The 25575-nt window shown below is 41.2% G+C and overlaps 1 protein-coding gene across 1 annotated transcript in view; it reads right to left on the minus strand.

The window, feature by feature from the left end:
- Positions 1-3339: 3339 nt before the first annotated feature.
- The window catches only part of XRN1 (5'-3' exoribonuclease 1), a 43924-nt gene continuing 21688 nt past the window's right edge, over positions 3340-25575 (minus strand). Inside the window, exons 24-43 of the mRNA XM_053390172.1 lie at positions 25008-25123; positions 23755-23901; positions 22740-22829; positions 20894-21029; positions 20075-20131; positions 17651-17783; positions 15998-16067; positions 15155-15380; positions 14555-14656; positions 13301-13396; positions 13104-13218; positions 11144-11205; positions 10656-10766; positions 9398-9520; positions 9124-9271; positions 8756-8937; positions 7941-8054; positions 7718-7832; positions 7056-7216; positions 3340-6683 (exon numbers count right to left, since the gene is read on the minus strand). Coding sequence (XP_053246147.1) covers positions 6390-6683; positions 7056-7216; positions 7718-7832; positions 7941-8054; positions 8756-8937; positions 9124-9271; positions 9398-9520; positions 10656-10766; positions 11144-11205; positions 13104-13218; positions 13301-13396; positions 14555-14656; positions 15155-15380; positions 15998-16067; positions 17651-17783; positions 20075-20131; positions 20894-21029; positions 22740-22829; positions 23755-23901; positions 25008-25123 — 2598 coding nt within the window. The 3' untranslated portion in view covers positions 3340-6389. The remainder of the gene's footprint in view (positions 6684-7055; positions 7217-7717; positions 7833-7940; positions 8055-8755; positions 8938-9123; positions 9272-9397; positions 9521-10655; positions 10767-11143; positions 11206-13103; positions 13219-13300; positions 13397-14554; positions 14657-15154; positions 15381-15997; positions 16068-17650; positions 17784-20074; positions 20132-20893; positions 21030-22739; positions 22830-23754; positions 23902-25007; positions 25124-25575) is intronic.

Here is a 25575-nt window from a genome sequence, read left to right on the forward strand (position 1 = left end):
CGTCTTGGTCTGGCAGTGGCCACCCAGTTGCCTCTGGGAAACCCGTGAGCAGGACCTGCGGAGGAGCGCATTCTCCCCTCCTACTGCCTCCGGCTTTGCATGACTGTTGTTGTTGTTGTTTAGTCGTTTAGTCGTGTCCGACTCTTCGTGACCCCATGGGCCAGAGCACGCCAGGCACCTCTGTCCTCCACTACCTCCCGCCCGCAGTTTGGTCAAACTCATGCTGGTAACCTCGAAAACACTATCCAACCATCTCGTCCTCTGTCGCCCCCTTCTCCTTGTGCCCTCCATCTTTCCCAGCATCAGTGTCTTCTCCAGGGAGTCTTCTCTTCTCATGAGGTGGCCAAAGTACTGGAGCCTCAGCTTCACGATCTGTCCTTCCAGTGAGCACTCAGGGCTGATTTCATTAAGAATGGATGCGTTTGATCTTCTTGCAGTCCATGGGACTCTCAAGAGTCGTCTCCAGCACCATAATTCAAAAGCATCAATTCTTCGGCGGTCAGCCTTCTTTATGGTCCAGCTCTCACTTCCATACATCACTACTGGGAAAACCATGGCTTTAACTATACGGACCTTTGTTGGCAAGGTGACGTCTCTACTTCTCAAGATGCTGTCTAGGCCTGTCATTGCCCTTCTCCCAAGAAGCAGGCGTCTTTTAATTTCGTGGCTGCTGTCACCATCTGCAGTGATCATGGAGCCCAAGAAAGTAAAATCTCTCACTGCCTCCATTTCTTCCCCTTCTATTTGCCAGGAGGTGATGGGCCCAGTGGCCATGATCTTCGTTTTTTTGATGTTGAGCTTCAGACCATATTTTGTGCTCTCCTCTTTCACCCTCATTAAAAGGTTCTTTAATTCCTCCTCACTTTCTGCCATCAAGGTTGTGTCATCTGCATATCTGAGGTTGTTGATATTTCTTCCGGCAATCTTAATTCCAGCTTGGGATTCATCCAGCCCAGCCTTTCGCATGATGTATTCTGCATATAAATTAAATAAGCAGGGAGATAAAATACAGCATGACTAGTATGACTAGTATGTAGTATGACTAGTATGTAGTCATTTGCAGCCTTGCCCTCCCCGAGTTTGCCTCATCCTCTCTCAGAGCTGTCCAAGTTGATGGCCATCACTGACCTCCTTATGCAAGTGGGTTCCATGCACTGCGTGAAGCTGTTCTTGTTTTTATTCTGTCCTCAATCTTCCAATCTTCATTAGATGTCCAGGAGTGTTATGAGAGGGGGAGAAAAAAACTTCACTCTAGCCCCTTCCTCCATGCCATACAAAATTTTAATCATGCCACCCCCCTACTCACCTTTTCTCTAAACTTGCAGTGCAGTTTCCAGTGTAAAGCCGGAAAACAGCAGGGCCCTTTGCAAACAAAACTGATATCCGAAAATTGTAGAATGTGCTAGACTGTAGTGATCAGGTGGGATTGCTATGAGGAATTATAACAAATATAGAGTAAGCCATCTGTGTCAGCAATGAAAGCATTGTGTTGACTGGGTTTAAACTATTTTGATATGATTCTTGATCAATCCACACCTCTGCATCCCTGTTCCATTTCGCATTCTTGACCAGTCACGAACACTGCCAGTTGCTTCACCAGGCAGGCATCCTGGGTCATCAAAGACAGTGCACAGTTTCTTTGATGTAGCTTTTCTGATATGTTAATCCCAGGGTGTTAATCTTAGGGCCAGGAAACAGATCTCACATGAAGGTGATAAACATTGCTGTCCTCCTGGCCATCCTTATCATGTACTGTATTTTTTGTTCTATAAGACTCACTTTTTCCCTCCTAAATAGTAAGGGGAAATGTGTGTGCGTCTTATGGAGCAAATGCAGGCTGCACAGCGATCACTCTTGCTGTTCTGGCTTCTGGGATTCGGAATATTTTTTTTCTTGTTTTCCTCCTCCAAAAACTAGGTGCGTCTTATGGTCTGGTGTGTCTTATAGAGCAAAAAATACGGTATATTGCTTGTTTATGACCTCAGGGGTTGCCAAATGCTCTCCTTTGTAGTTCTGTTCTTTGTTTACCATGCTTAATTAGTTTGTAGTTTAACTTAATTAGTTTGTAGTTTAACTTTGTTCCCACGTGGGGTTTGTTGCTCAGAAGAAATCTGATTGTAAAAACCTCTTTTGTGAATAAAACGACCTGGGCCAGGGGCTGGAGAGACAGAGAGAGAGATTATTATATGCACCTTTCCCAGAGTCTTGCTGGTACAAGCCTCTGTGTGTATTCTTATTAATCAGAGTTCAATCCTTCCTTTACTTTGTGAATGCCTCACTAGACAGTTGAGAACATTCCTGCTTTGCGGGGGGTTGGACTGGATGACCCTTGGGGTCCCCGCCAACTCTACAATTCTATGATTCTTTCAGTTGCAAAACAATATACTAAAACAGCTTCTGAACACAGTGACAAATTAGTGTATCATGAAAGACAGAACTCAATTGCCTATTGCAGGTAAAAGAAACTTTGTTACAAACATACTGCCTTCCAAACACATTCAGTTTTTTCTCTTGGGCAAACTCAAAGCTGAGATATTGTGTACTCTGGATTCCCTCTGAAGCAATCAACATCATAGTAAAAATGTGTTTGGCAATTCAAAGTTTTATTATCTGCAATAGGGTGTTGTTACTTTATCTTCTGCCTTACAATATACATTGCGCGCGCGCAAGCGCACACACACAGTGTAAAATCTGCAGTTTTTGAGAGTGCTATCTGCACTTTTTGGTGTTGGTCAGGAGATGTTACTCTTTGATTCAGGCTACAAAGATGTTTACAATATTTCAGAGGTGTTTTTACAGAGCACTTATAGTATTTTAAACATTTACTAAGCATTTGGACAGAATGGTGATCATGTGCATTCCAGCTTCCACCTGATATATCTGATTTGGGGCATTAAATACTGGATTAGTCAAATTGCAAATAGCATAGCCTGGATCCAGCCCTTCTCTCTCTCTCCCCCCTCCTGGGGCTGCGTTCATAAACTGCTCTTATGCATACAAGCCCTGCATGCTCAGACCACGTCCATTTGTTTGCCCTAACATTGGTCACATTTTGAGTGGTAATTCAAGGCATATTATCCCCACTCTCTTACATTTCTCCTACAAGGAAGCAGTTTTAGTGTGAATGAACTGAATTGTACCTCTCCTGCCACTCTCTAGAAAACAAATGGCCAATCTTAACCTTAATCCAAGATTGCATCATGACTATGCAAACTTAAGTTTCATGACTTATCTTAAGAACAAATTACCACAAACCCCCACAACCAAATAGAACATGCAGTTTAAGCCATGTCTGACATAATTCTTCCAATGAGAAATAAACATACCAAAACTCAAAAATTTAGTTTACATTTTTATTCCAAGCAGACAAGGCCAAGTCTTTTATAAAATTATTGTATTAAAGTTCTCCAGAGTATTTAATCCATATGGTTTATTCCTTCAGGGTATATTGTACATTTATATTTAAAAATACTTTTGCACAGCTACATGCTAGAATTCTGAAATGCACAACACTATACACAAAAATACACTCCATATTAATCATGCCAGTTTTAAACATTTCACTTTGGCAGATAGACAAAAGTTCTTTTTAAAAAAGAAACTATAAAAATGTGCACAAAAAGTCTTCCCTTTCAGATTTTAATAAAATACTGCTCTGTACAAGATCTTAATGAAAACTTCCAGCATTTACAAAATACATTTGAGAGAAATAAGCCATATAACTTTATTTTAAAAAAAAACAAGCAAAAATTCTATAAGCCAATTATTTATGTTTTAGAGATTATGTATCTAAAAACTGGGCAGTGGATATAAAGAAACTGATACTAATCCTGCAGATTAACAGAGAGAATAGAAAACAGTGAAACAGGTACAATGACAAGTATAGATGGGAACCAGGCTGATGAAAATTTGATGGGCATTTTTATTAGAATGGAAAACAAAGAAGCCCTGTTCAATAGGTAACAACAAACACAGAATTTTGCTGGTTCTAAGATACACATAAATCTTCAGGGTGTCTATTTCTATTATGCTGGCAGCAGGGTCCATAAAAAGTCTTACAGAATTTAGCATGTTAGAAGCAATTCCAGTGCCTGGATTAAGGGTCAGGTAACCATATATATATATATATATACCCCAAAGATGTAAACAAATGAAAATTTTATGTTGTTTAAGAGACTCGATAGTAAAAGAAATCAGTTCTCTCTTCCATGGGAGTCCACCTTATTCATTCTCTAGAGACTGAAGTCAAGTTACCAGGCAATATGATCTGAGAAAATAATTTAAACTATACCAGTGAGAACAGTATGACAGACCTTGTCAAGGGAAATATGGCCGGACTGTCCCGAGTTTAAGTGCTTTAAGTCCCATTAAGCATGTATTCTCACTCTTAAATGGAAAGCAGTGAGGAAAGCACTTTTCACTTTAACAGGACCACTTCACATGCAGCAAAGCGATGATGCCCTAAAACAAAGGAATGCAACCCCAGCGGAGAGGAACCTGTGGCTCCAATGTACAACCAGAAGCCTTAAAGCAAGCAAGGAAAATCAGGTTTCACTTCTACAAACCATCAGTAGTAAAGTCAAAGCCTGGTGGATCATCTGTTGCAGCCGAGTTCTGTAGAACTCGCTGGTGCCATTAGCTGATAGATGATAAGAGCTGAAGCCTGCTTATCAGCTGCATGAGTAAGTTCCCCAATACTTACAGAAAACAGCTGATGGGCATGAAGTTGAAGCCACAGGCACTTTAAAGCATTATACAAGGCTCTTTGCAAGCTCTGTGTGGTGCGCTGAACATCCAGTCTCCTGATGTCAGATGACTGACACCTGTCAAGTTTTGCTTCCTGGACTAGGATTTGGCCTGTGGAGCCAAAAGGTTCCCCACTGCTGCACAGTACTACTAGAACATGAAAATTAATCTGCATGACAAAAAAAAATAACAATTCCATACTATATAGTTTGAAGAGTGTTACCAAGTTGGGTTTTTTGTGTGCCTTGGATACAGTGAAATTTTAGATTTAAATAGCTCCATGATACATAGAAGTGGAGCTAAGATTGCACCTAGGGCACTGTTGCAACATTATTTTCCTATATAGAGGTTAATCTATGTTATTTAGGGCAGGGGGTGGGGGAGTAACATGTGACCCACAACAGCTTAGCTAGTTTCTCTTTTAAGAAATTGTGGGATTTAAAAAATAAGTGATCAACAGTATCCTTCAGGCTAGTATTTTACATATCTCAGATTATGAAACATGAATTTGTGCTGAAGAACAAGTGGATCACAGGAAGGCAGCACAGTAGAACTAAAACAGCACAGCAGAATGAAGACAATTTGAGTCTGAATACGAATTAGACTGGGTTGTTTTCTAGCTTACACATATACTAATTTGGAATATTTGGGAAGATTCACCATTATTTCTGAAACTGTACTATTTAAGGAATCATGCTTTGGTGATACCAGATCCAAGGAGTATATACTATTTCAGAACAATGAAAGTGCTTTAAAAAAAGCAGAGCCAGATCTGTTGTGGAGGCTGCACATTAGTAGAGAAGCGTACAGGAGTCATTCCCAAAACTACAACTTGCTACAGTGATGAGGTACTGCTTATTCTTTAAAAAGGGGGAAACCAACATGGTGTTCTTCAGATGTTGTTAGACTGCAGCTCCCATCATCTCTCACCACTGGCCATGCTGGCTGGGGCTAATAGAAGCTGGAGTCCAGCAACATCTGGAAAGCACAACATTTTGTCTACTCCTCCTGCAAATCCCTGAAGCATTTGTTTGCTCTGGCTTCCTCTGTCAGTGGCTCATTTGTGGTGGCATTTAGTTAAAGATAGTTTATTACAATAGTCCAAGTTATTAAGCTGCTTTGGCATAACTCCTGGAAATGAACCTTACATAAAGTCAACTGGCAATGCCACAATAGTTAAAATCTATGCACACTGTATCAGATCAAAAAACCTGAAAAATCTAAAAATAAAGTATACCAGTTACATATAAATAAATTGCTTTTAGAAGTTATTATATCGTTAAAAACAAGACATCAAGAATTATGCTTTGCATTCGTTGAGGACTTTTATATGTTGGTTTAAACAAAGCTATTCTCAATTAAGACGGCCAAGTCAGTATTATTGCTCCACTTCTGGGACAGTACACAAACCCCACTTTTCAGGCTGAGGCATGATGGACAGGGTTGTTACTTTAACTCAAGAGTTTCTTGTGTTTTACATCACATTAAATCAAGCTCTTCAGTGAACATAATTGTTTTCATTGTGACTGACAGAAAATATTTACAGTCCAAAACACCTTTCAAATTATTATGCTTACATTTTTAAAATAATGTTTATTGGTTTTATAACACTAAAGAAATGTAAAGTAATCCATGACCCATACTTATTCTGAAGATTTGGGTGCACCAAAATTGACAGCCAGTTTTCTGGGCTTTCGCTTGGTAGACACATTTGGTATTGATTTCTTACGAGATGCAACCGAGCCTGAAGGAGCCATTTTCTCTTGGAAAGATGGAGCAGCTTGATGAGACCTTAAATGTTCTGAAGAAGCATCCTGTGGGTTCATTTTTGTAGTGTCGATGCTTGACTGTTCATTCTTTAACTGCACATTTTGAAGAGAACCTGGGAACTCCTTTGGCTCAACATTAGTCTTGCTGGCAACCCTTTTCTTAGTTACCTTAAAAAAAAAAGAGGTTTAGTTTTCTAACATGTGAGAAGCATATGTAGAAGAAGAAGAAGAGGAGTTTGGATTTGATATCCTGCTTTATCACTACCCGAAGGAGTCTCAAAGCGGCTAACATTCTCCTTTCCCTTCCTCCCCCACAACAAACACTCTGTGAGGTGAGTGGGGCTGAGAGACTTCAAAGAAGTGTGACTGGCCCAAGGTCACCCAGCAGCTGCATGTGGAGGAGCGGGGAAGCGAACCCGGTTCCCCAGATTATGAGTCTATCGCTCTTAACCACTACACCACACTGGCGCTCTCTCTCTCTCTCTCTCTCTCTCTCTCTCTCTCTCTCTGTGTGTGTGTGTAGCTGCTGTCAGATCTTACCTGCAAGGGTATAAACTGATTGTGTGCACCAGCTGGTACAGTGCCTGCAAAAGGCATATTCCCAGGACAGGAACCAGGAAAGTAAGGTTTCCCATGGACTGGAACTGGTGCTCCCCATGGCACTGGGCCAAACGCATGAGGTGGTGAAGGAAACAAATTAGCTGCGAAAACAATAAGCTCATTTTAGATTCCAGTATTAACTTAGAAAAATGGGTAGCTACTCTTTCAAAGCCTCCCTCCCTCCACTTCCGAACGGAATTCAGAAAGGAAATTTAGCTGCTAAATTTAGCTCACATATTTCATAATAACTGAATTGGAGAAAAAGGTGCATTCTTTATGGAACCCAAAAGACAAATTTATGAGACACGAGATCAGTGCATTCAATACTTTCCCCTCTCACTGTGAGAAAAAAATAATGCAACTTGTCTCACAAAGAACATTTGATTTTTTTTTAAAGTCCTAAAAACTTTAGGACTTTGTTTATAAAAACTTAGGGCGTTGTTTATAAAATTAATCTATATAGAATAATCAAATTACATACAATTATTAAAGAAAGCACTGTTGCTGATAAGGACTAGGAGTTTGCTACTATGCAACTTCTACAAAAGGTTAATTTGCTTCCAACTATACGGTATGAAAAACATGCATTTACACACACATACCAGTGTGCTGCGTGAAGACTGGAGGAATGGATCCAGGAGGCACAAGAGCTCCCATGGGTTGATAATTTGGAAATACAGGCGGTGGTGGCAGAGGAAAGTTCATCCCAATAGAGCTCTGTATGAAAAAGGGTACTTAAAGTTTGTCATACAGGAAGCATGACTAGCTAATAAATGGAGATGAGCATTTTAAGGTTTTATAAAGCATTTTGACTGCTGGTCTCACCAATTGCTGCAAAGCAAAAAGTGCTGCTTTCTCCTTAGCTTCATTTTCAGAGTGACATTGAGGTCCGTGTACCAATAAGCCATTGGATAGCTTTACCTGACAAACTGTCATTGTCTATGGAAGAAAAGAAGACAAAGCAACTTTATTTTCTACATAACATACTGCAAACAGACTGCTAAATGGACAGATTTATACAAAGGGTGGGCAATTTATTTGCCTTCTAACAGAGTTTCCTATTGAAGATTGGCCAAGTATCCTTCTGTCTAATGTCACCAGTCTACAACGTCCATCATCCCTGACCATTGGCCATGCTGGCTGGGGAGTCTAGCAGCATCTGGTGGGCCCCATGCTGGCTACCCTGGTCTAAACGATGAAAAATGGGGAGCAGCTCTCACCCCTGTCCCTGGGGACACTGACAAATAACTTCTCAGCATGAACCCAGAAATTACCTACTCAGACAATGAAATAATTCTCTCCACTCTTTTTATACCTATGTGTCCATTCTTTTAATCTCCTTTTCCATTCCGCCCCACCGCCTGGTTTATAGTTTGCCCCAACTCCCATGTTGCTCAGCAGTCAATAGCTGTCAAGTGCTCATTAGCCTGTTTTGTTTTCCCCTTTATTTTTAGGGTAGTTCATAAAGGTATTTTGTCCCTTGCAAATCCCAGTCTGGTGATGCCTCTTCCTTGCATGTGGGTGGAACAATTTGGCTATATTTCTGCAAGCACATTTAAGACTTGAACTGGAAATAAAAGAGATTATGGGTGTGGGTTTTTTTGCATACTACACAGATCTGATATTTGAAGCTAAGTTACCTGTGGTGTTCTAAGAAATGAGAAATCTGGCTGCAGCATTCCAAGAAGGGAACAGATACGAGAAAGCTCAGATACTGGAGTGGATAATGAGTTTGGTGGTCCAAGAAGTGGGTGGCTTCCAACCTCCATGCCCTGAGTGTTCTGAGGTCCTGCAGTGCCAGGGGATTTGTTCATGAAAGCAGCTATCAATGAGAATAAATACATGTAATCTGTACCATGTTTGAATAAATGAACCAGAGTACAGTACTTTGTTTAATTTGATTGAATGTTAGATGTTCAAAAGGTATTATATAATCAATAAACATTAAACTTAAATCTGCATAGCACAAACCATTTATTCAATTATAGAACAAAGCTTTTATACATACCCATTTTTTTGGCATTGGTATGTTGTGAGGCAGGCGCACAAGAATCCTGCCTGCAAGTTGGAGCAGACACTTCATTTGCCACTGACTTTGCTTCTGCTGTGTCAGAACCATCTATCTTCAAAATTTCTTTGAGCATCTGTGTTCCTTTCTTTAAAAAAAAAAAGCAAACAGCATTTATATATTGTATAAATTGAGAATTTTATCATAGAACTCTGTACATTAAATGCATCCAAAGTTAAACCAATGAAGTCAATTCCAACAGCAGCATACAAACCATAGCAAAAGACTGTGGAGACAAGTGTTCTTCATTAGTTGGTTCCTTGGGATATGACCGTGGCACCTCTTTTTCTTTGAAAATTTTCAAAGACGCCAAAATGTCTTCAAGTTCAGATCCGTTCTAAGGAATATATAGATATGTACATATATGAAAGAATTAGAAGAGCAAAATTCAGAGAAAGGTATTTTCTCTGTGCAAATTACACTGAAATCAATATGAAAATTTATTCATTTAGAAGGAACTTAAGGTACATATTGGGACACAGGTGGCTCTGTGGGTTAAACCACAGAGCCTAGGACTTGCTGATCAGAAGGTCGGTAATCCCCACGATGGGGTGAGCTCCCGTTGCTCGGTCCCTGCTCCTACCAACCTACCAGTTTGAAAGCATGTAGTGCAAGTAGATAAATAGGTACTGCTCGGGCGGGAATGTAAACGGTGTTTCCGTGCGCTGCTCTGGTTCGCCAGAAGCGGCTTAGTCATGCTGGCCACACGACCTGGAAGCTGTACGCCAGCTCCCTCGGCCAGTAAAGCGAGATGAACGCCGCAACCCCAGAGTCAACCTAATGGTCAGGGGTCCCTTTACCTTTAAGGTACATATTACTTCCCATTCACCACAAAGTCTGGAAGAATTTTGCCCGTGTCTCCACTGTGTGCCTAGAGTTCTCTTCAATACTGCAGCAAAGGACAAAGGCTCTAAAGCTCAGGAGCACATGTGGGCCATGTTAAATGTATTTCAAACAAAGCAAAAAAGTAAAAGGGATTCATAATTCTTCAGGAACTCGCTAAGAAGTGGCTCAGCTCTCAGTCTTTTTGGTTGTTCTGTATATATAATACCACTATGATTTAGCTAGATGGCCACAAACGATAATTCACAACACATACATGAGATATAATTTATATAGAGAGGATTTTAAATCTTTATTTTATCCCATTTCTTCCGACAATTTTGAGAAACATATTATCTGCAGCAGGCCACTGAGCAGAGAGGCAGGGATCTGACATGGATAATCTAGTGTTCCTCTGGCTTATGCTTGAGAGGGAGAGGGGGGACAATATCATCTTATGGCTTAGAGCTTGCTAAAAGGTCTGGCTAGTACAGGTGCAATCCCATATGGAAAAAGACCATGAAGAAAATAAAGCATTCGACAATTCTGGTGCATTGAAATTAATATCTAATAAAATCTACTTGTCACTTTTTCTTCTTCTTCAGAATGTACTCGGGTATATGCAAATATTTAGATTGCCATTTTCCTACCTTCTCAGTTATACTGGAACTGTCAACTGCAGGCTTTGGTTCTACTGGCTCACTGGGGGCTTCATTCCTCTTCAATAGCTTCACACTATACTTATTAGCACCTGCGAAATTCTGAGACAGACCAGGTCAAATGTAAAAGCAAATTAATAAGGTGGAAATGTTTTTTTTAACAAACTCTTTTTCCTGCAGGTATACTTTCTTACATCACTCGTGCTACCTAACCAGTGATTAGCTGCACAAGTAATTTTGGAAATCTCTCAACTTCACTAGTCAAGACCTATGCGATCATAAAAGGGCCATCTCCCTCAAGCAGATATATCACACATATAGTTACACTCTGTGGCAGGAATGCGGATGGGCAGCTGCCAATTTAATCCATGTCCAAAAATATGTGTTAGGCATACCCAAGCATCTGCGCACAAACCGTTGCTATTTCTGCCCTTTGTTTCCTTTGAACAGTTCACCATAAAACAGCATCAGAAAATTACCGGTTTATTTGATCCTTTATGTGTTTGACTGTCAGTTCTTGGACCTTTAGAGTCGTCTTTAGCTACAAATACAAAAGTTTATAATATTAGCTAAACAAGTAACACGTGTTTTTTTTCAAAAACTGTTTATATATAAAACGAGTGTGTGTGCAATCCTACATGTGTCTACTAAGAAGGAAGTCCCACTTAGTTTGATGGAGCTTACTCCCAGGTAAATAGGTACAGAAGCACTGCTAGGGAGAGTCCCCTTCGTCAATCTAGTATATTTCCCCCCACTTTCTTTTTACTATCTCTGTTCAGAAGCTGTAACAAAAGGGATAAAATCTGGGTGGATGGCTGCAACAGAGAACTCAAACAGCACAATGTAACTCCTGAACAGGATGAAAGAAATGGGTATACTGGACTAGCTGAAAGGTGTTTCTCAAGGGCCACTAGGACACCGCCAGATGAGTCAATGAGTTCCTTACGTTACTTGAAGCAGGAAAATGTCATGACTCCAATAGAATTTCTGAGTGACCCCTCCCTTAGAAAAACAGTTCACCATCTAGATAAGCTTGTAAGTTAAACATCCAACAATTAAAAACAACACATATTTAACAACCAAAATGTCAACAAGCAGAAAGGCATGACCACTCTCTAGACACTCTGCTCTTAACCCACCGCTTAATTATGTCATGCAGCTTTGGGTGGGCCTTGGCCTCCCAGTACTCCCTTAGGTGAATCCCATGGACCCTTATCTAATGGCACTAAGACTCACCCAAATGGGATTTTTTTGTAGCAGCTGTGGAGAAGCTTTGGACCTCCAGATGTTGCTGAACTACAACTGCCATCATCCCTGGCCATTGCCCACACTTGCTAGGGCTGATGGAAGTTTTAGTTCAAGCAATATCTGGAGGACCAAGTGTTCCACACTCCTGTTCTGCAGCTAAAGGACCTGTTGACGCCTCTGAAAAGCTGTTTCTGCGGAAGCATAAATGTGTATTTTATAGTGTCTTGTAAATGTATTCAAAGTAGCCCAAGTTCCTGCCCTACAAACCACTTGTAGAAAATGCTGCAGATGCTCTCACTAAGTGAATCAAATGGAAGAGAATTATATGCCAAAGAAATACAAGCTTTAATCCACCTAGCTACGGTGGATGTTGAAACCTTTCTCCCTAAGTATGTTGGATGAGAGGCAATAATAAACGTGTTTATCCAAATGGCTTTGCCATATCTATTGATCAATCGATCTATCTAATCTGCCCTGTGGACATCCAGAGTGCTATGCATGTTCTTTAGGATGACATGGCAAAAGACAGAAAGTAAGTAACACCAGCTCCTGCTGGTAGTGAAAAACAGTCTGCAGTACAATTCTGTCTTTGTTAAGCACACAATGATGTTTTCCAACGGACAAAGCTCCCAGCTCTGAAATCCTTCTTGCTGATGCTATGGCCACTAGAAAAAGCACTTTAAGTGACATCAGTCATAGAAAAACAGACTTCAGTCGTTCAAATGGTGGTTTCTGCAGTTGCAAATAGGAAATTCCAAGTTGAAAAATGGTATTGCGCTAGGGCTAGCTAATGTTGCCCCTCTCAGGAACTGTTTCAAATAGAGATGGGTGCCAAACTTCTTTCCACAAGAACATCAATCAGATTAAGTTAAAAAATAATACTTCACAAAACAAAAATTCAAAGTGTGACAGCAAACTATGTCATACTCATAATAATCAAGCTCAAGGTTATTGATTTCAGTGGATCTCCAAGTATTAGCAACCCTAAATCCACTTTCACCCTTTTTTGGTGAGGGGGGAGGTAATGACATGCATTTCTTCAGAGAAAATACCAGGGGTTGGGATTATAATGGCAACACTCCGTCTGTCATAAGCATCACTTTCTACAGGACTAGAATAAACTAAATGCTTTCCAAAACTGAATCCCTAACTTGATGAAGGAATATACAAAATTCAAAGAAAAGTACTTACACTTCCTGAAAGATTCCTGTTTTCTTTGCTGGCCTTTGAAGCTACTCTCATTGAAGCCTGGTTTGCAGAACTGGCCACCCGTATTTAGCTTTATGTATTGAGGTAAAATTCCACCCTAGAAAATGACATTGTTCAGTTGCAAAATCCTGTTCAGAAAATCTCACACACATCACATCCACTCCACTACAGAAACTAACCTTCTCATGCCTATCATGTTGGGCAGACTGAGACTTTCCAGAGCTCTGCAATGATTGCCATATGCTGCAAAATTCATCATCTTGCTTATCTTGAGCCTGGTGGGAAGGAAAAATAAAACCAACCCATTTATGCAAGATCTGCTCTAATAAAATCCTTACACCCAAGAGAGCTATGGCTGTAGATTCAATAGCTTAACAGTTTAAGAAGCAAAATGAGGAAGAGAGGTAGTAAGTGAAGTCACTTAGCCTAGACTCATAAAGTCAAAGCAGTAGTGAATGGGCAAAACATATTCTGGTCTCCCGACATTGTGGAGAGGTAAAAGGGGGAGCCACCTACTGCATCAGCATGCCTGTTTACCAATGCAGTTCTTATAGTATCATGGCATTTTGCCTCACAGTGTCACACTGCCACATATTTTCTTGCACCTATACCTAGACCCTACGCTACGGGACCTTCCTCAATTTTATCTCTGCTTTTTAAACAGGGGCGGATGGGAGTTTCTTCAAGGTGAAATGTTGAAGGCCCAAATGTAGACAAGAAATAAAAAGCGGGAGGCATCTAAAGAAGCTAGCTGCATAATGGGTGTGGCTGCATAATGGGTGTTACTCTATAATGGGCTCACAGATGAGCAGAGATTTGGAAAGGACACGTACAAGAAATGGAAGAAGGGGAAAATCACAAAAGAGGAGTATACACGTGTAGCTAACCGTTGCAGGGAAAATATCAGGTGGTCTAAAGCTCAGAATGAGCTCATGCTTCCAAAGAGGTTTAAAATAATTTTTAAAAAAGGTTTATTCGGATAGCAGGCTGACCCATGTCCCAGTCTCACAAGATATCCCATAACCTCTCCCCACTTCATACAAAACCCTCTCACCCCCCCATGTGGTATCCATTCTCTTTTGTTACTGCCCCCCCCCGCTACTACCCATACACACCCACACCACACTCTCCTTACGATTCCACAGCATTTCCTTCTCCCGTTTTCCCTGAACCCTTTCTTCCTGCTGCTACTTACTTCTTAGGAGAGCCCCAGCTTCCAGGAAGGAAAATGACTCCTTTGTTGAAAAGGTAGAAGGGTTTCCACTTTTAAGGAGCTATGTTCTTTCTACTGTGTGGGATGAATTTTTCCCACTTTTAATATTTGCTTTCACACACACACGTGCACACACAAACACACACACATGCCCAAACTACTTCCTTCCCAAACTCAGTCTACATCTACTAGCATGTACTAAGAAAATAATGCTACTTACTTTGTATTTCTGATTGCTGCTTAAATATGCTCCTTTCTGGAGGGAATTGGAATTGCCTTGGGTTTCAACCTTGAGATTGTTATGCTGTCTTCCATTCACTTGCTAAATAAAAGATTAAGAAAATTTAATGGAATAGCTATTCAATTTCTTTCTTCCTCTTTAAAATACTCGTTATTGCTATGATTCCTCCCATCCACCCACCCGAGGGGAAGGGAAATAGATTATCTCCAGTGAATGTGGTAAAAGAAGAACACCTGTACAACTTAAACCCTTCCATCAACATTAATTTGTTTTGGGAAATTTCCTTACCTACTTAGCCTCCTTATACTGACAGAATCTATCCCAAATAGAAACACATTCCTTATCAAACACACTTCCTTTCTCTACCCTCAAAGTGTATCATGAGGATTAAGAGATTTCCAGGTGTTTTCTTATGCAAACCTGGATGAGTCTAAGCTAGCTAACCATGATTACAGTAATCATTAAAGCCTGTCTAAACTCTGCTATAAAAAAAATGTTTAGTTAGCATCCATGGAGATCTACCGTTAACAATGACTTTATTTTCTGGGACATAACTGTAGGAACTAAATGTGGACTTACTCGAGTTGGAACAAAGAGGGAGCGAGGAGAATGGTTGAGACCTCCTTGATGTGCTTTTTGTGTAGATACAGCAAATGATTCGGGTGAATATGAGTTGTAGGGACTAACAGCTGGCTGAGGTTTAACTATGGCAGTTAGCTTCTGATTTCCTGTTTCAGACCGATTACCATAAGAAAGGTTGATTAAGGCACTGGCTGGAATGCGGTACCCTCTGCCAGGCGAGCTCCTAGAGGAAAGAGAGGAAGGCTAATGAAGAGAGTGCTTTAGTTATGCCAGTGGTGCATGATTAATAGAAATCTGCCACCCAAATATATGGGTAGGGGAAAGTAGACCACAACCTCAAAGCTTAGCAATTCTACAAATGGAGGCACTGGGAGCTGCAGATGATGAAGAAGAGGAGTTTGGATTTGATATCCCGCTTTATCACTATACCCGAAGGAGTCTCAAAGCCGCTAACATTCTCCTTTCCCTTCCTCCCCCACAACACTCTGTGAGGTGAGTGGGGCTGAGAGACTTCCGAGAAGTGTGACTAGCCCAAGATTCACCCAGCAGCTGCATGTGGAGGAGCAGGGAATTGAACCCGGTTCACCAGATTACGAGTCCACCGCTCTTAACCACTACACCACACTGTTGGTTCTCCCCTTCCATCAGGAGTGCCTCTGCTGGACTGAAGTCTCATTCACAAACAGGAGAACTAATAGTTGCAAAATGCTACATTTGGATCCAACCTAATGTTGGTTCAAAGGGTGATTTGACTAAATATCCATTAGCACTTTTCTGTGCAATTGTTACATGTTTCTCTAGGATCTGTGCAACACCCTAAAAAGATGCAAAGAAACAAACCTTATTGTTAAGCCTCCATGAAACTCTTCATCAAACAGTACTTCATACAGAACATCAGATTCTCTGCTGGCTGAAGAAAATATGCACTATGAGCAAGCATCACTGACTAAATGTGAAGAGACTTCAAAACTTAACATTTTCCAAAGGTGTAATCATATGAGTCTGGTGCAACAAATAATCTCATGACATCTTGAAGACTATGGGTTGTATCAAATTAAATCATGCTCACAAGTAGACCCACTAAAATTAATGGACCCAAATATGCTATGTTTATTAGAGTCTAATCTGAGTACGACTTAGCTGGAGACAACCTTAACAAATTATGGCATTAGCTTACATGTACTAGAAAGCTGGAACTGTTTTAAAGACAAAGTCACCCAACTACATAACTTGTTTTTTATTTGAAGCTTTCCTAAATCAGTCTGGAATAGTTAAAGAAACTACATTTTTTTCTCATATTACAAAGCTCTTCAATCCTTGATCAGAATTTACGTTAACCGATTTATGTTAACCTATTGCAACAAGGTCCTGTGGCACTTAAAGGTCAGGATCTGCATCCCCCAGGTATAGGAAGGGGGCAAAAACCCAGGTGATTTACAAATTAAGGCCAAAAGGTTAATCAACACATAAGGTAGCCATAGATGTGTCACATAACTCAACAGCCCTCAAACAAGTGCAGTTACAGGAAGATTAGCTCAGTTGGTAGAGCACAAGACTCTTAAATCTCAGGGTTGTGGGTTGGAGCCAAGGATTCCTGAATTGCAGAGGACTGGACTAGATGCTCCTTGTGGTCCCCTCCCTTCCAACTCTACAGTGCTATGATTCTAAGTACAGATCTCTCAACCTTTGCGCCTCACATTAGGTATAATACCTACACAGTTAAATGAGCCCTTCAAGCTTTGTTATAAATGAACTCTGACAACAGAAACTACAAGACTCTTTGTTGTCATGACAGAAAGAATAAAAAAAATTCCTTCTCTCCTCCTAAGGGGTGGACTTTCGTCTTTCAGATGTCAGCAACTTCCTGTGCATTTCCAGCATTCAGCACCCCACCCACTTTTGACCTTCCGCTCTGCTCAATTCACCAAGTCACAGTTGCAACGCCCTGCAGTGGCCCCTTGGCTCCCTTGGCTCAGTGCCCAATGCAGCAGAACCAGTCACACTGCCTCTGCTCAACATCCTAGATTGGCGTGATGCATGCAAGCGTGCTCACATTCTTAAATTAACTCCTATGCGAAAGTGAGATCAAAAGGCTTCTTACTTTCACCCCCTCCTTTGCCTTTAGGGCACAGATGTGCCTCACGTGCTTAAGTTACTCCATAAAATACTATGCATACTGAGGACACTGTATAAATAAACTAACAACACTTGCCACATCTGATATTTTAAAAAATTATTACAATGGTTCAGATTTCTAGGTGCATGAGGGAAAAGTCACTTAAGGCAATGGAACACGCCTAAAATTCTAGCTGCTTCCGGTTGTTCTCGTTGGTGCTTTGAACTATTCTGTGATAGATGCCTCAGCTTTCGCTACGGTTAACGTTAGCTGTAGTTTAGCGTTATCTGAGAAACTAACTCATTTTGCGTTCAATGAATGATCTTCACATTATTTTAAAAGCAAAAGAGACTGTTCACAAAAAGGCATTGTGTTACCTCCTTTAATTCCTATCACAGTGCCACGAAGTCCAAGGGGAACGGAAAAACACTCTCTCACATTAACAACACGGTCAAACAGTCGATAGTCTGCATCTCGATCTGGTATAATTCCATGCTGTTGTTCTAAAGGCTAGTATGAATCGAAGATAAAAGAATCCAAATATGAATAGTTAACACTGTAGAACAAAATCACTAGCCCCCCCAAAAAAACATTAGTTATTTATACATTTCATTAAGAGATAAAATAGTCAAATAATTGTGTAACGTATTTTTGGTTGCCATCTTCATGGCCTGTAGAACATGCAATCACGAAGACTAGTCTACAAGGAACAATTGGAAACAGCATTTTTTAAATGCGGTGGAGAATCAGAAATGTCCAAGGCAACCCCTTTTTAAAATGTTCTGTTTATATATTTATGTTGGGCACTTATTGTGAATCCCCTCTCTGTTCTGAGGTGAACAAGGCCTCAATTACTGATGGATTAGCTCCTCTTAGCACCCAGAAAAAGAAAGGAAGAGAAAATATGAGCAACTTTTGTGTTCCAGCTTGGATCTGGTAACACCTCCAGTTCTGTACTGTGGACAAGAGACTGACAGCTGAGGAGTAGATGTACAGGCATATAACTTATTGGAAAGAGAGCCAGACAAACGCCTAAAAATATAAAAGGTTGTCTAGGTCAGCTGTAGGATGTTATGGAGAACATTGAAGGCCAGTGAAAACTTCAATGGAGATCCTCCTTATATTGCCCGGTGAATGTAGACCCTGCATGGCACATATCAGAAATGCTAGCATTACTCAAAAGAGCTGCTGAAAGTGGCTGATGTCCTGGTGGAGTGTTTTGGGTGGAGTAGGCAAGTTTTGGGTTTTGTGGGCTAGGAGAAAGAAACAATGGGACTTCCCTTGCGAGATAAAGAATATCGGATAACTATGGTATGCTGCACCAATGAGGGACTCCCAGAACAAGTGTCCCCTCTCTTTGGATTTTATTGAGGACTCTGGAGATCAAGAAAGTGAAGGGGGAGGCACAGAGCAGGCTGTTGGATCATAGAAGGTTGAGTATATTCATGCCCTCTACCCAGTAGGAACGAAACCTGAGAAAAGAACTGGCTAAGAACAGAGGTGACTTATGGTTTGTTTGGGATATGAATAGCTCTGAGGAAAAGGGCGCTAAAGCTTTCATGAATGGTGATCTGGAGGAGGTTCCACACTCCCAAGTCCACTACATGCCTGCTGAGGAAGTTCACCTGTATATGCTGGGCAGAAATGGAAAGGAGCCAGAGAAGGGAGTAAATAGAGACACAAGAAAAAGGCTTTTATTTTGAATAAGAAAAAGGAGAAGCAAAGAAGTTTAGAGGAGAAGGCTAAGCTATTGCAGGAGACAAAACAGAGGTTGAAAGAGGAGGGGAAAATCAGGTGACAAGAACAATGAATAGCTCTGCCTGAGCAAACATAAGGAATGAAACAGGAAAAACCAGCAGGACTGAGATAGACATCAAATGCTGTTCACACGATTCCTTACCTTTCCTGGTGGGAGGAGGAGTTAACCCATTGATAATGAGTTCATGTCAAATGGAGAAATAAGAAGCATTATGTGTATAATATTGTTGTGTTTATAAATGGGTAACAGTGCAAGATTAAAAAGTCAGCACTACCTGAATCCGGACTATTACTTGGTGTGAAGGAATATCTGAGCAAGATAATGCAAGCTAGTGCAAAGTTTTCTTTCTTTCTTTCATATTTATTTATTTACACTGTTTAACTGTAAAAAAACAAACCTCCTCAAAGCAGTTTATGTACTGTATGTCTAAATGAATATCAAATTAGCATAGATAGAACACAAAACACTGTTGGTGGTGAAGTCATTGTTGAAATTTTAATTAAATAATTCAGGGAGGGCACCATATTCCCCTATGAACAAGAAAGAATTTCTGTTAAGACTACCTTATAAGAACAGTATCCTTCTGTCAGGGAACTGCCATCGGAGCCTAGGGTGGAGGTAAGGCTCCCTGACGATGCAGGAGAAGGAACCAGCAGGGAGAGAGAGAACACTTCCTTTGAGGAAGGAAATAGGAGTGACACCAGGAAGCAAGGGGGGACTGCGGAGGGAGGGCTCCGAGATTCTTCCACAGAGAGCAGCAGGGAGAGCCCAGGACCTCCGTTGGGCACGCCCACTCTGCGCAGGAGACTTCCGCGCAGAGAGGCTAGGCGGAGACTTGGAGTGAAGGAATTTTTATGTTGGAAGAAGTTCAGAAAACACCCACTAACGGATTCTGCCAGTGACTGAGACAGTCATGGAGAAAGGGCTGTCCAGCCAGGGAAAGGTTTATCCAGGCAACGCTGTCTAGAGCTGCAGCACCCTTTACGCACAAGCAACCCCAATTCCCTTTACACCTTCCATTCACAAAATAACTCAAACTTACCCTGAATAACAAGTGAGGTTTCACCGTCACACGCACTTTCTTATTGCTTTTCCTTTGCTAAAGGGGGAAAACAAGAAACTAAATACACAGAACAAAGTTTGGATTATGCTTGCTTTTCAACATTTTTCTTTTGCTCAAAGCAGCTGGATCATCGCTCTCTTTCTACGTAACACCTTTCTTTCAACTACTCGTGCCTAGTGAACAATGCTCTCTACCAAAACAGTCTATTATGCCGATATGTACTTACGTTATATCAGCATAATCAGGGACACTGAACTTGGGAGAGTGTGTGGGTTTTTTTACAGTGCTTGACAAATAATGATTTTATACATAAGTGAATTTGAAGGAATATAATGTAATGGGGCAAATCAGAACTGCTGTTTCAGAAGTCTTCAAAACCACACTAGCTGAGTAATAGATATCCAAGCAAGTCGTACTCGGAGGAGGTCCCACTGAAATCAGTGTGCTTAACTCAACTGATTTCAATGGGTCTAGCCAGAGTATGACTAGCACTGGGTATCACCTGAACTTTCTAGACTGAAATCTTTATACAAAATTTTGCTGGATAACTAAGTGGCATACAAATGATTAGTAATATGTGATAGAGTAAGCAGATAAATTGCTAATGTTTTCTTATTAGTTGCCATACCTCATAAAGCAGGTTGCAATCCAAAGTTAAGCTCAAACTATCATGCCAGTTAAATACAATTTTTCTAATAGGAAGTCAATCAGTTCTAATCCAAATTTATAATCTCATTCCTATATATTGTGATTACAAGACATATGTTAAGTTCCTCAGACTTAAAATAAAAACAGTACCTTGCATTTTTCTACTTCTTCTTCAATCTTTTCGACAATAGCCATATCCAAAATTTGCAAATCACAAGAGGAACGAGAGAGTGCACTGACAGGATGAGCCTTTAGCCATGCAATGATTTCTTGAACCTTCTCGGCACTACATTAAAAAATTATTCCATATCAAAAAACATTGCCAGTAGATAGATAAACTTTATTCGCATTAGCCAACGGCCATAGCAACATAAAACAAGCAATATATACAAATAAAATATATACAAATAAAAAAGACAGCAATGGGCAAAAAGGGCAATCAAATGACCAAGATTATTGTTCAGATAATCCTTAATCTCATTGCAACCTCAATAAACCTAGCACCTTTGCTGTTGTCTGATCATTTTGATCTGATAAAAGAAAGAACAATGTGGCCTCAGATGGGCGGCCAGGAATGGTAAGTAAGAGTGGGGTAATGATCTCATTCCTCAGATCTTTATAAAGGGGACAGGACAGGAGAACATGAGCCACTGTTTCCAGATTGCAATCTCCACAGGGGCAGAGTCATTTCTCAGTTGGAATCTGCCTCAAGTATGGCAGAGGGGACACTGCCAATAATTTCACTCAAACGTTAAATCAGCTATAAAAGTTCAGCAAACCACCCACTCATTTTTCGCCCTATAGGACGCACTTTTTCCCCTCCAAAAATGAAGGGGAAATGTGTGTGCGTCCTATGGGGCGAATACAGGCTTTCGCTGAAGCCTGGAGAGCAAGAGGCGTTGGTGCACACCGACACCTCTCGCTCTCCAGGTTCCAGGAAGCTCTCAGCAAGCCTTGGGAGCCCGCGGGAGTTCCCGTCGGGCTCCCTAGGCTTGCGGATAGCAGCCTGCATCTGTAAGCCTGGGGCGTGCTGCACAGCGCGCCCCGGGCTTCGGTCCCCCGACCTGGTTTGAAGGCTGGTGGCGGGGAGAAGCGTGCTTCTCCCCGCCACCAGCCCCACAAGCTCAGGGAACAGCGGGGAGGTGGAGCGCTGCCATCCCGCTGTTCCCGGACCTGGTTTGGGCTTCAGGCAGAACTCCGCAAGCCATGGGAGCCCAGCGGGAAGTCGTGCCGGTCTCCCAAGGCTTGTGGAGAGCTGCCTGTTCTGGGCGCTGGGGTCGGGGGAAGCTCGGGCTTCCCCAGCCCCGTGCCTGCGGGGGGGAAAATTTTTTTTAATCCCCCCCCCCAAAACTAGGTGCGTCCTATGGGCCGGTGCGTCCTATGGGGGCGAAAAATACGGTAAAAACCCCATATAAAGACTAAAAACCAATTGCAACAAACAAAACAACTTAACAAACATATCTATACAAATAAAAGACAGGTCTTGAAGATCCTGAATTCAATAGGACATATTTCTAAGTAGATGTGGTTAGAATTTTGCTGTAAGGGATTTAAGAGTTTACTTCACAAAGGTATGTACTTTAATGAAAAAACGTCAGGTCTAGTGTATGTTTCCAGCAGAATCACAAAAAACTGTGAAAAACTAAACAATAACTCTTATTTGCTAGAGATATTCATTTGTTACTACTGCTATTACTCCTTACAAATAAATAAAACATAAGTAAGCAGGTCTATTTCAGGATGTAGCCACTCAGTGTATATTATAAAGTTGGTTGGCTGTAGTATTAGTTGGTTATATTATTAGAGGATGAGCTTGTCCAAATGGTTAAAGCTAATTGTTGGAAGAGCACTAGGAATCATGCTTTGATACCAGCTATCACAAATTCAACAACTAAGTGTGAAGAATTGATTCGAGGTGCAGAACTGAACTTGACAAGACTCATTTTTACAACCCTATAACTACCCTAATAATGCTTTAAAGGTATGAGCTGCTTACCCATTCTCTTCTTCACCCGGCCAAATGTCATCTTCGTAGAATATGTCCTCTTGACCATTTTTGGCTAGGTAACTAAAAAGTTCTGGGGTCCTAAGAAAATGCAAAGATATCATTCTGAGCAGATTTTGTATACATCTCTATATAAATTCCACAAAACAGTACCTTGCTGGTTGAGCATGCAGCGATAATTTATCTCTCTACTATATCTGCACTTGTCTGTTGTGCCACTGGAGACAAAAGTGCATGCACACACTCAAGTTAACACATGGTGAGGGGAGCCTGAAAAGTGCTGAACAAGCAAGCAGGCTGGCAGAGCGAGGGAGTGAGCAGCGGGGGCACTAGACAGGCCTTCTTGTGCTCCCCATCGTCACCACTGGTGGTGGGGATTTATCCACTTTATCAACCTCACTCACCTATGCCTCCCCTCCCAGCCAAGAAAAGGAAGCCTGAATTTTGAACTGCTTTCCTTCTCTTGGTTGAGAATGGCTCATTCCTGAGATGCCTTTGTTAAATTAAGTCATGCTTCCTGTTACATCCAAACCAGGCAACAGACACTTATGCATTTCGCCCATGTGCAAGACATCTCAAACGTGAGGAAGTGAAGGAAAATATGAGTGGCATACCTATGCAAAGCCAGAACTTTGTGGCAAATGCTGCAAAAACGACCCTGTTCCCATTGTCTGAATTACTGCTGCCCACGTCAGTTGTATAGTCGTACCTTGTAAGCTGAACGCCTTGGCACTTGTATGTTTTGGCTCCCGAACGCCGCAAACCCGGAAGTAAGTGTTCCAGTTTGCAAATGTTCTTTGGAACCCGAAAGTCCAGCGCAGCTCCTGCAGTTTCCGATTGGCTGCAGGAGTTTCCTGCAGCCAATCAGAAGCCACGCCTTGGTTTCTGAATGTTTTGGAAGTCTAACGGACTTCTGGATCGGATTCCGTTCGACTTCCGAGGTACGGCTGTATTTGAACTGTTACATGCAAGGCATATGCAGTCTAAAGTGTAGTTTAATGCTTACCTTTCCTGATATTCAGCAAGGAGTTGCTCTACAGCTGAGGAATACATCCACTCGTTTCCAACTTTCTTGGTATAGCCAGGGACCTCCTCATTCTTTTTATTGAATTTTAAGTTCAACCCCACATTTGCTTTATGCTCTCCATGTGGACTGCAAAATCAAAAGTTGGAATGCTAGCTAAATTTTGTGAAGAAATACCAATATATTACTGGGGTAATATATTCCTTACAAAAATACTACTAATTAACCACTGAATGTAGAACAGGAGTTTTAACTCACTGAATCCTAGCAAAATTTTACAATGTAAAATAACAAGCATATGACCTAGCTTTAGAAGACGTCTACAATATATTTAAACAAGTGATTACAGTTCACACATGGATCTGGTAAAAGTATAAACTTGTTTCAAAAGTGAATTTCCTTCTGAGAAGATTTTGTGATTGAACAGGAATTCAGTCTCTTTTCAAGTTCCTTATTTCTCTGTTGGAATAATAAGAACCCCAAGAAATTAATGAATGTCTGAATCTAACTAATATCTGGGATAGGAAGGGGAAATGCAATGTGCACAACTGTGCCAGACAAGAAGGCCAGTCAGGCAGAACAATGATTTGCATTAAGTCCTGTCTTCACATTTTTCTTCTTCCCCACATGAAAACTCTTCTTGCATATATACTTTTTCAGGATACAGTGGTACCTCTGGTTACGAACTTAATTTGTCCCGGAGGTCCATTTTTAACCCGAAACCGTTCTTAACATGAGGCGCGCTTTCGCTAATGGTGCCTCCCGCTGCCGCCGGTGTGTGACTTCTGCTCGCATCCCGGGGCAAAGTTCGCTACCAGGAGACCTTCTTCCGGGTTAGCAGAGCTCGTTACCCGAAGCGTTCGTAAGGAGGACGGTACGTAACCTGAGGTTCCACTGTACAGTGGTACCTTGGGTTACATACGCTTCAGGTTACATGCGCTTCAGGTTACAGACTCCGCTAACCCAGAAATATTACCTCGGGTTAAGAACTTTGCTTCAGGATGAGAACAGAAATCGTGCAGCGGCAGCAGGAGGCCCCATTAGCTAAATTGGTGCTTCAGGTTAAGAACAGTTTCAGGTTAAGAACAGACCTCCAGAACGAATTAAGTTCTTAACCCGAGGTACCACTGTATATGGAATACAAACAAAGTAACTTCACCAGGTAACAGGTTTTTGTGGCCTTTGCTACAAACTAACAATCAAACAATCAAAAGAAGTTTATACTCGGAGCTTACTTTCTCCGGGATCCTCTTCCGATAAAAATGCTTCCTGTAAATCTCGAAACAAGATAGCCACTCACTCCAAGACGACTGGCCAATACATATCCAGGATTGTACTTCACAGAATATTTCTGCAACAATATCAGTTGTATAGTGACAAGAAAGATCATTCTCTTTACAATCTTCCAGAGGAGCAGCAGAAGTAAGCAGTCTTGCAGTCTCATTGCATAACCTTTCGTGGACTAGAGTCTGCTTCATACATCCAATGAAATGGATTCTAGTCCATGAAAACTCAACTCATAATAAATCTTAGTTTTCAATATGCGTACGACTGCTTGCTGGCCTTAGAATCGGAAACTTTTCTGTTGGTCTCGCTGAAGCTTTTAAGAGGAAGGCAGGGGAAGGAATGAAATACAAATGGCAAGTCAGCTTCTGCCATGCTAATATGTTCTTTTAACATGACTTCTCACTCCTCCATGTATTGTAGGAAAAATGAATGGAGACATCTTCATAAGGTTTTCACCTGCTCAGGGACTTTCCTGCACTTCTATTTATCTGCACTAAACTGGAAGGCCAGGGAGGC

The sequence above is a fragment of the Podarcis raffonei genome, chromosome 5 (assembly GCF_027172205.1).
Source record: "Podarcis raffonei isolate rPodRaf1 chromosome 5, rPodRaf1.pri, whole genome shotgun sequence".
NCBI lineage: Eukaryota > Metazoa > Chordata > Lepidosauria > Squamata > Lacertidae > Podarcis > Podarcis raffonei.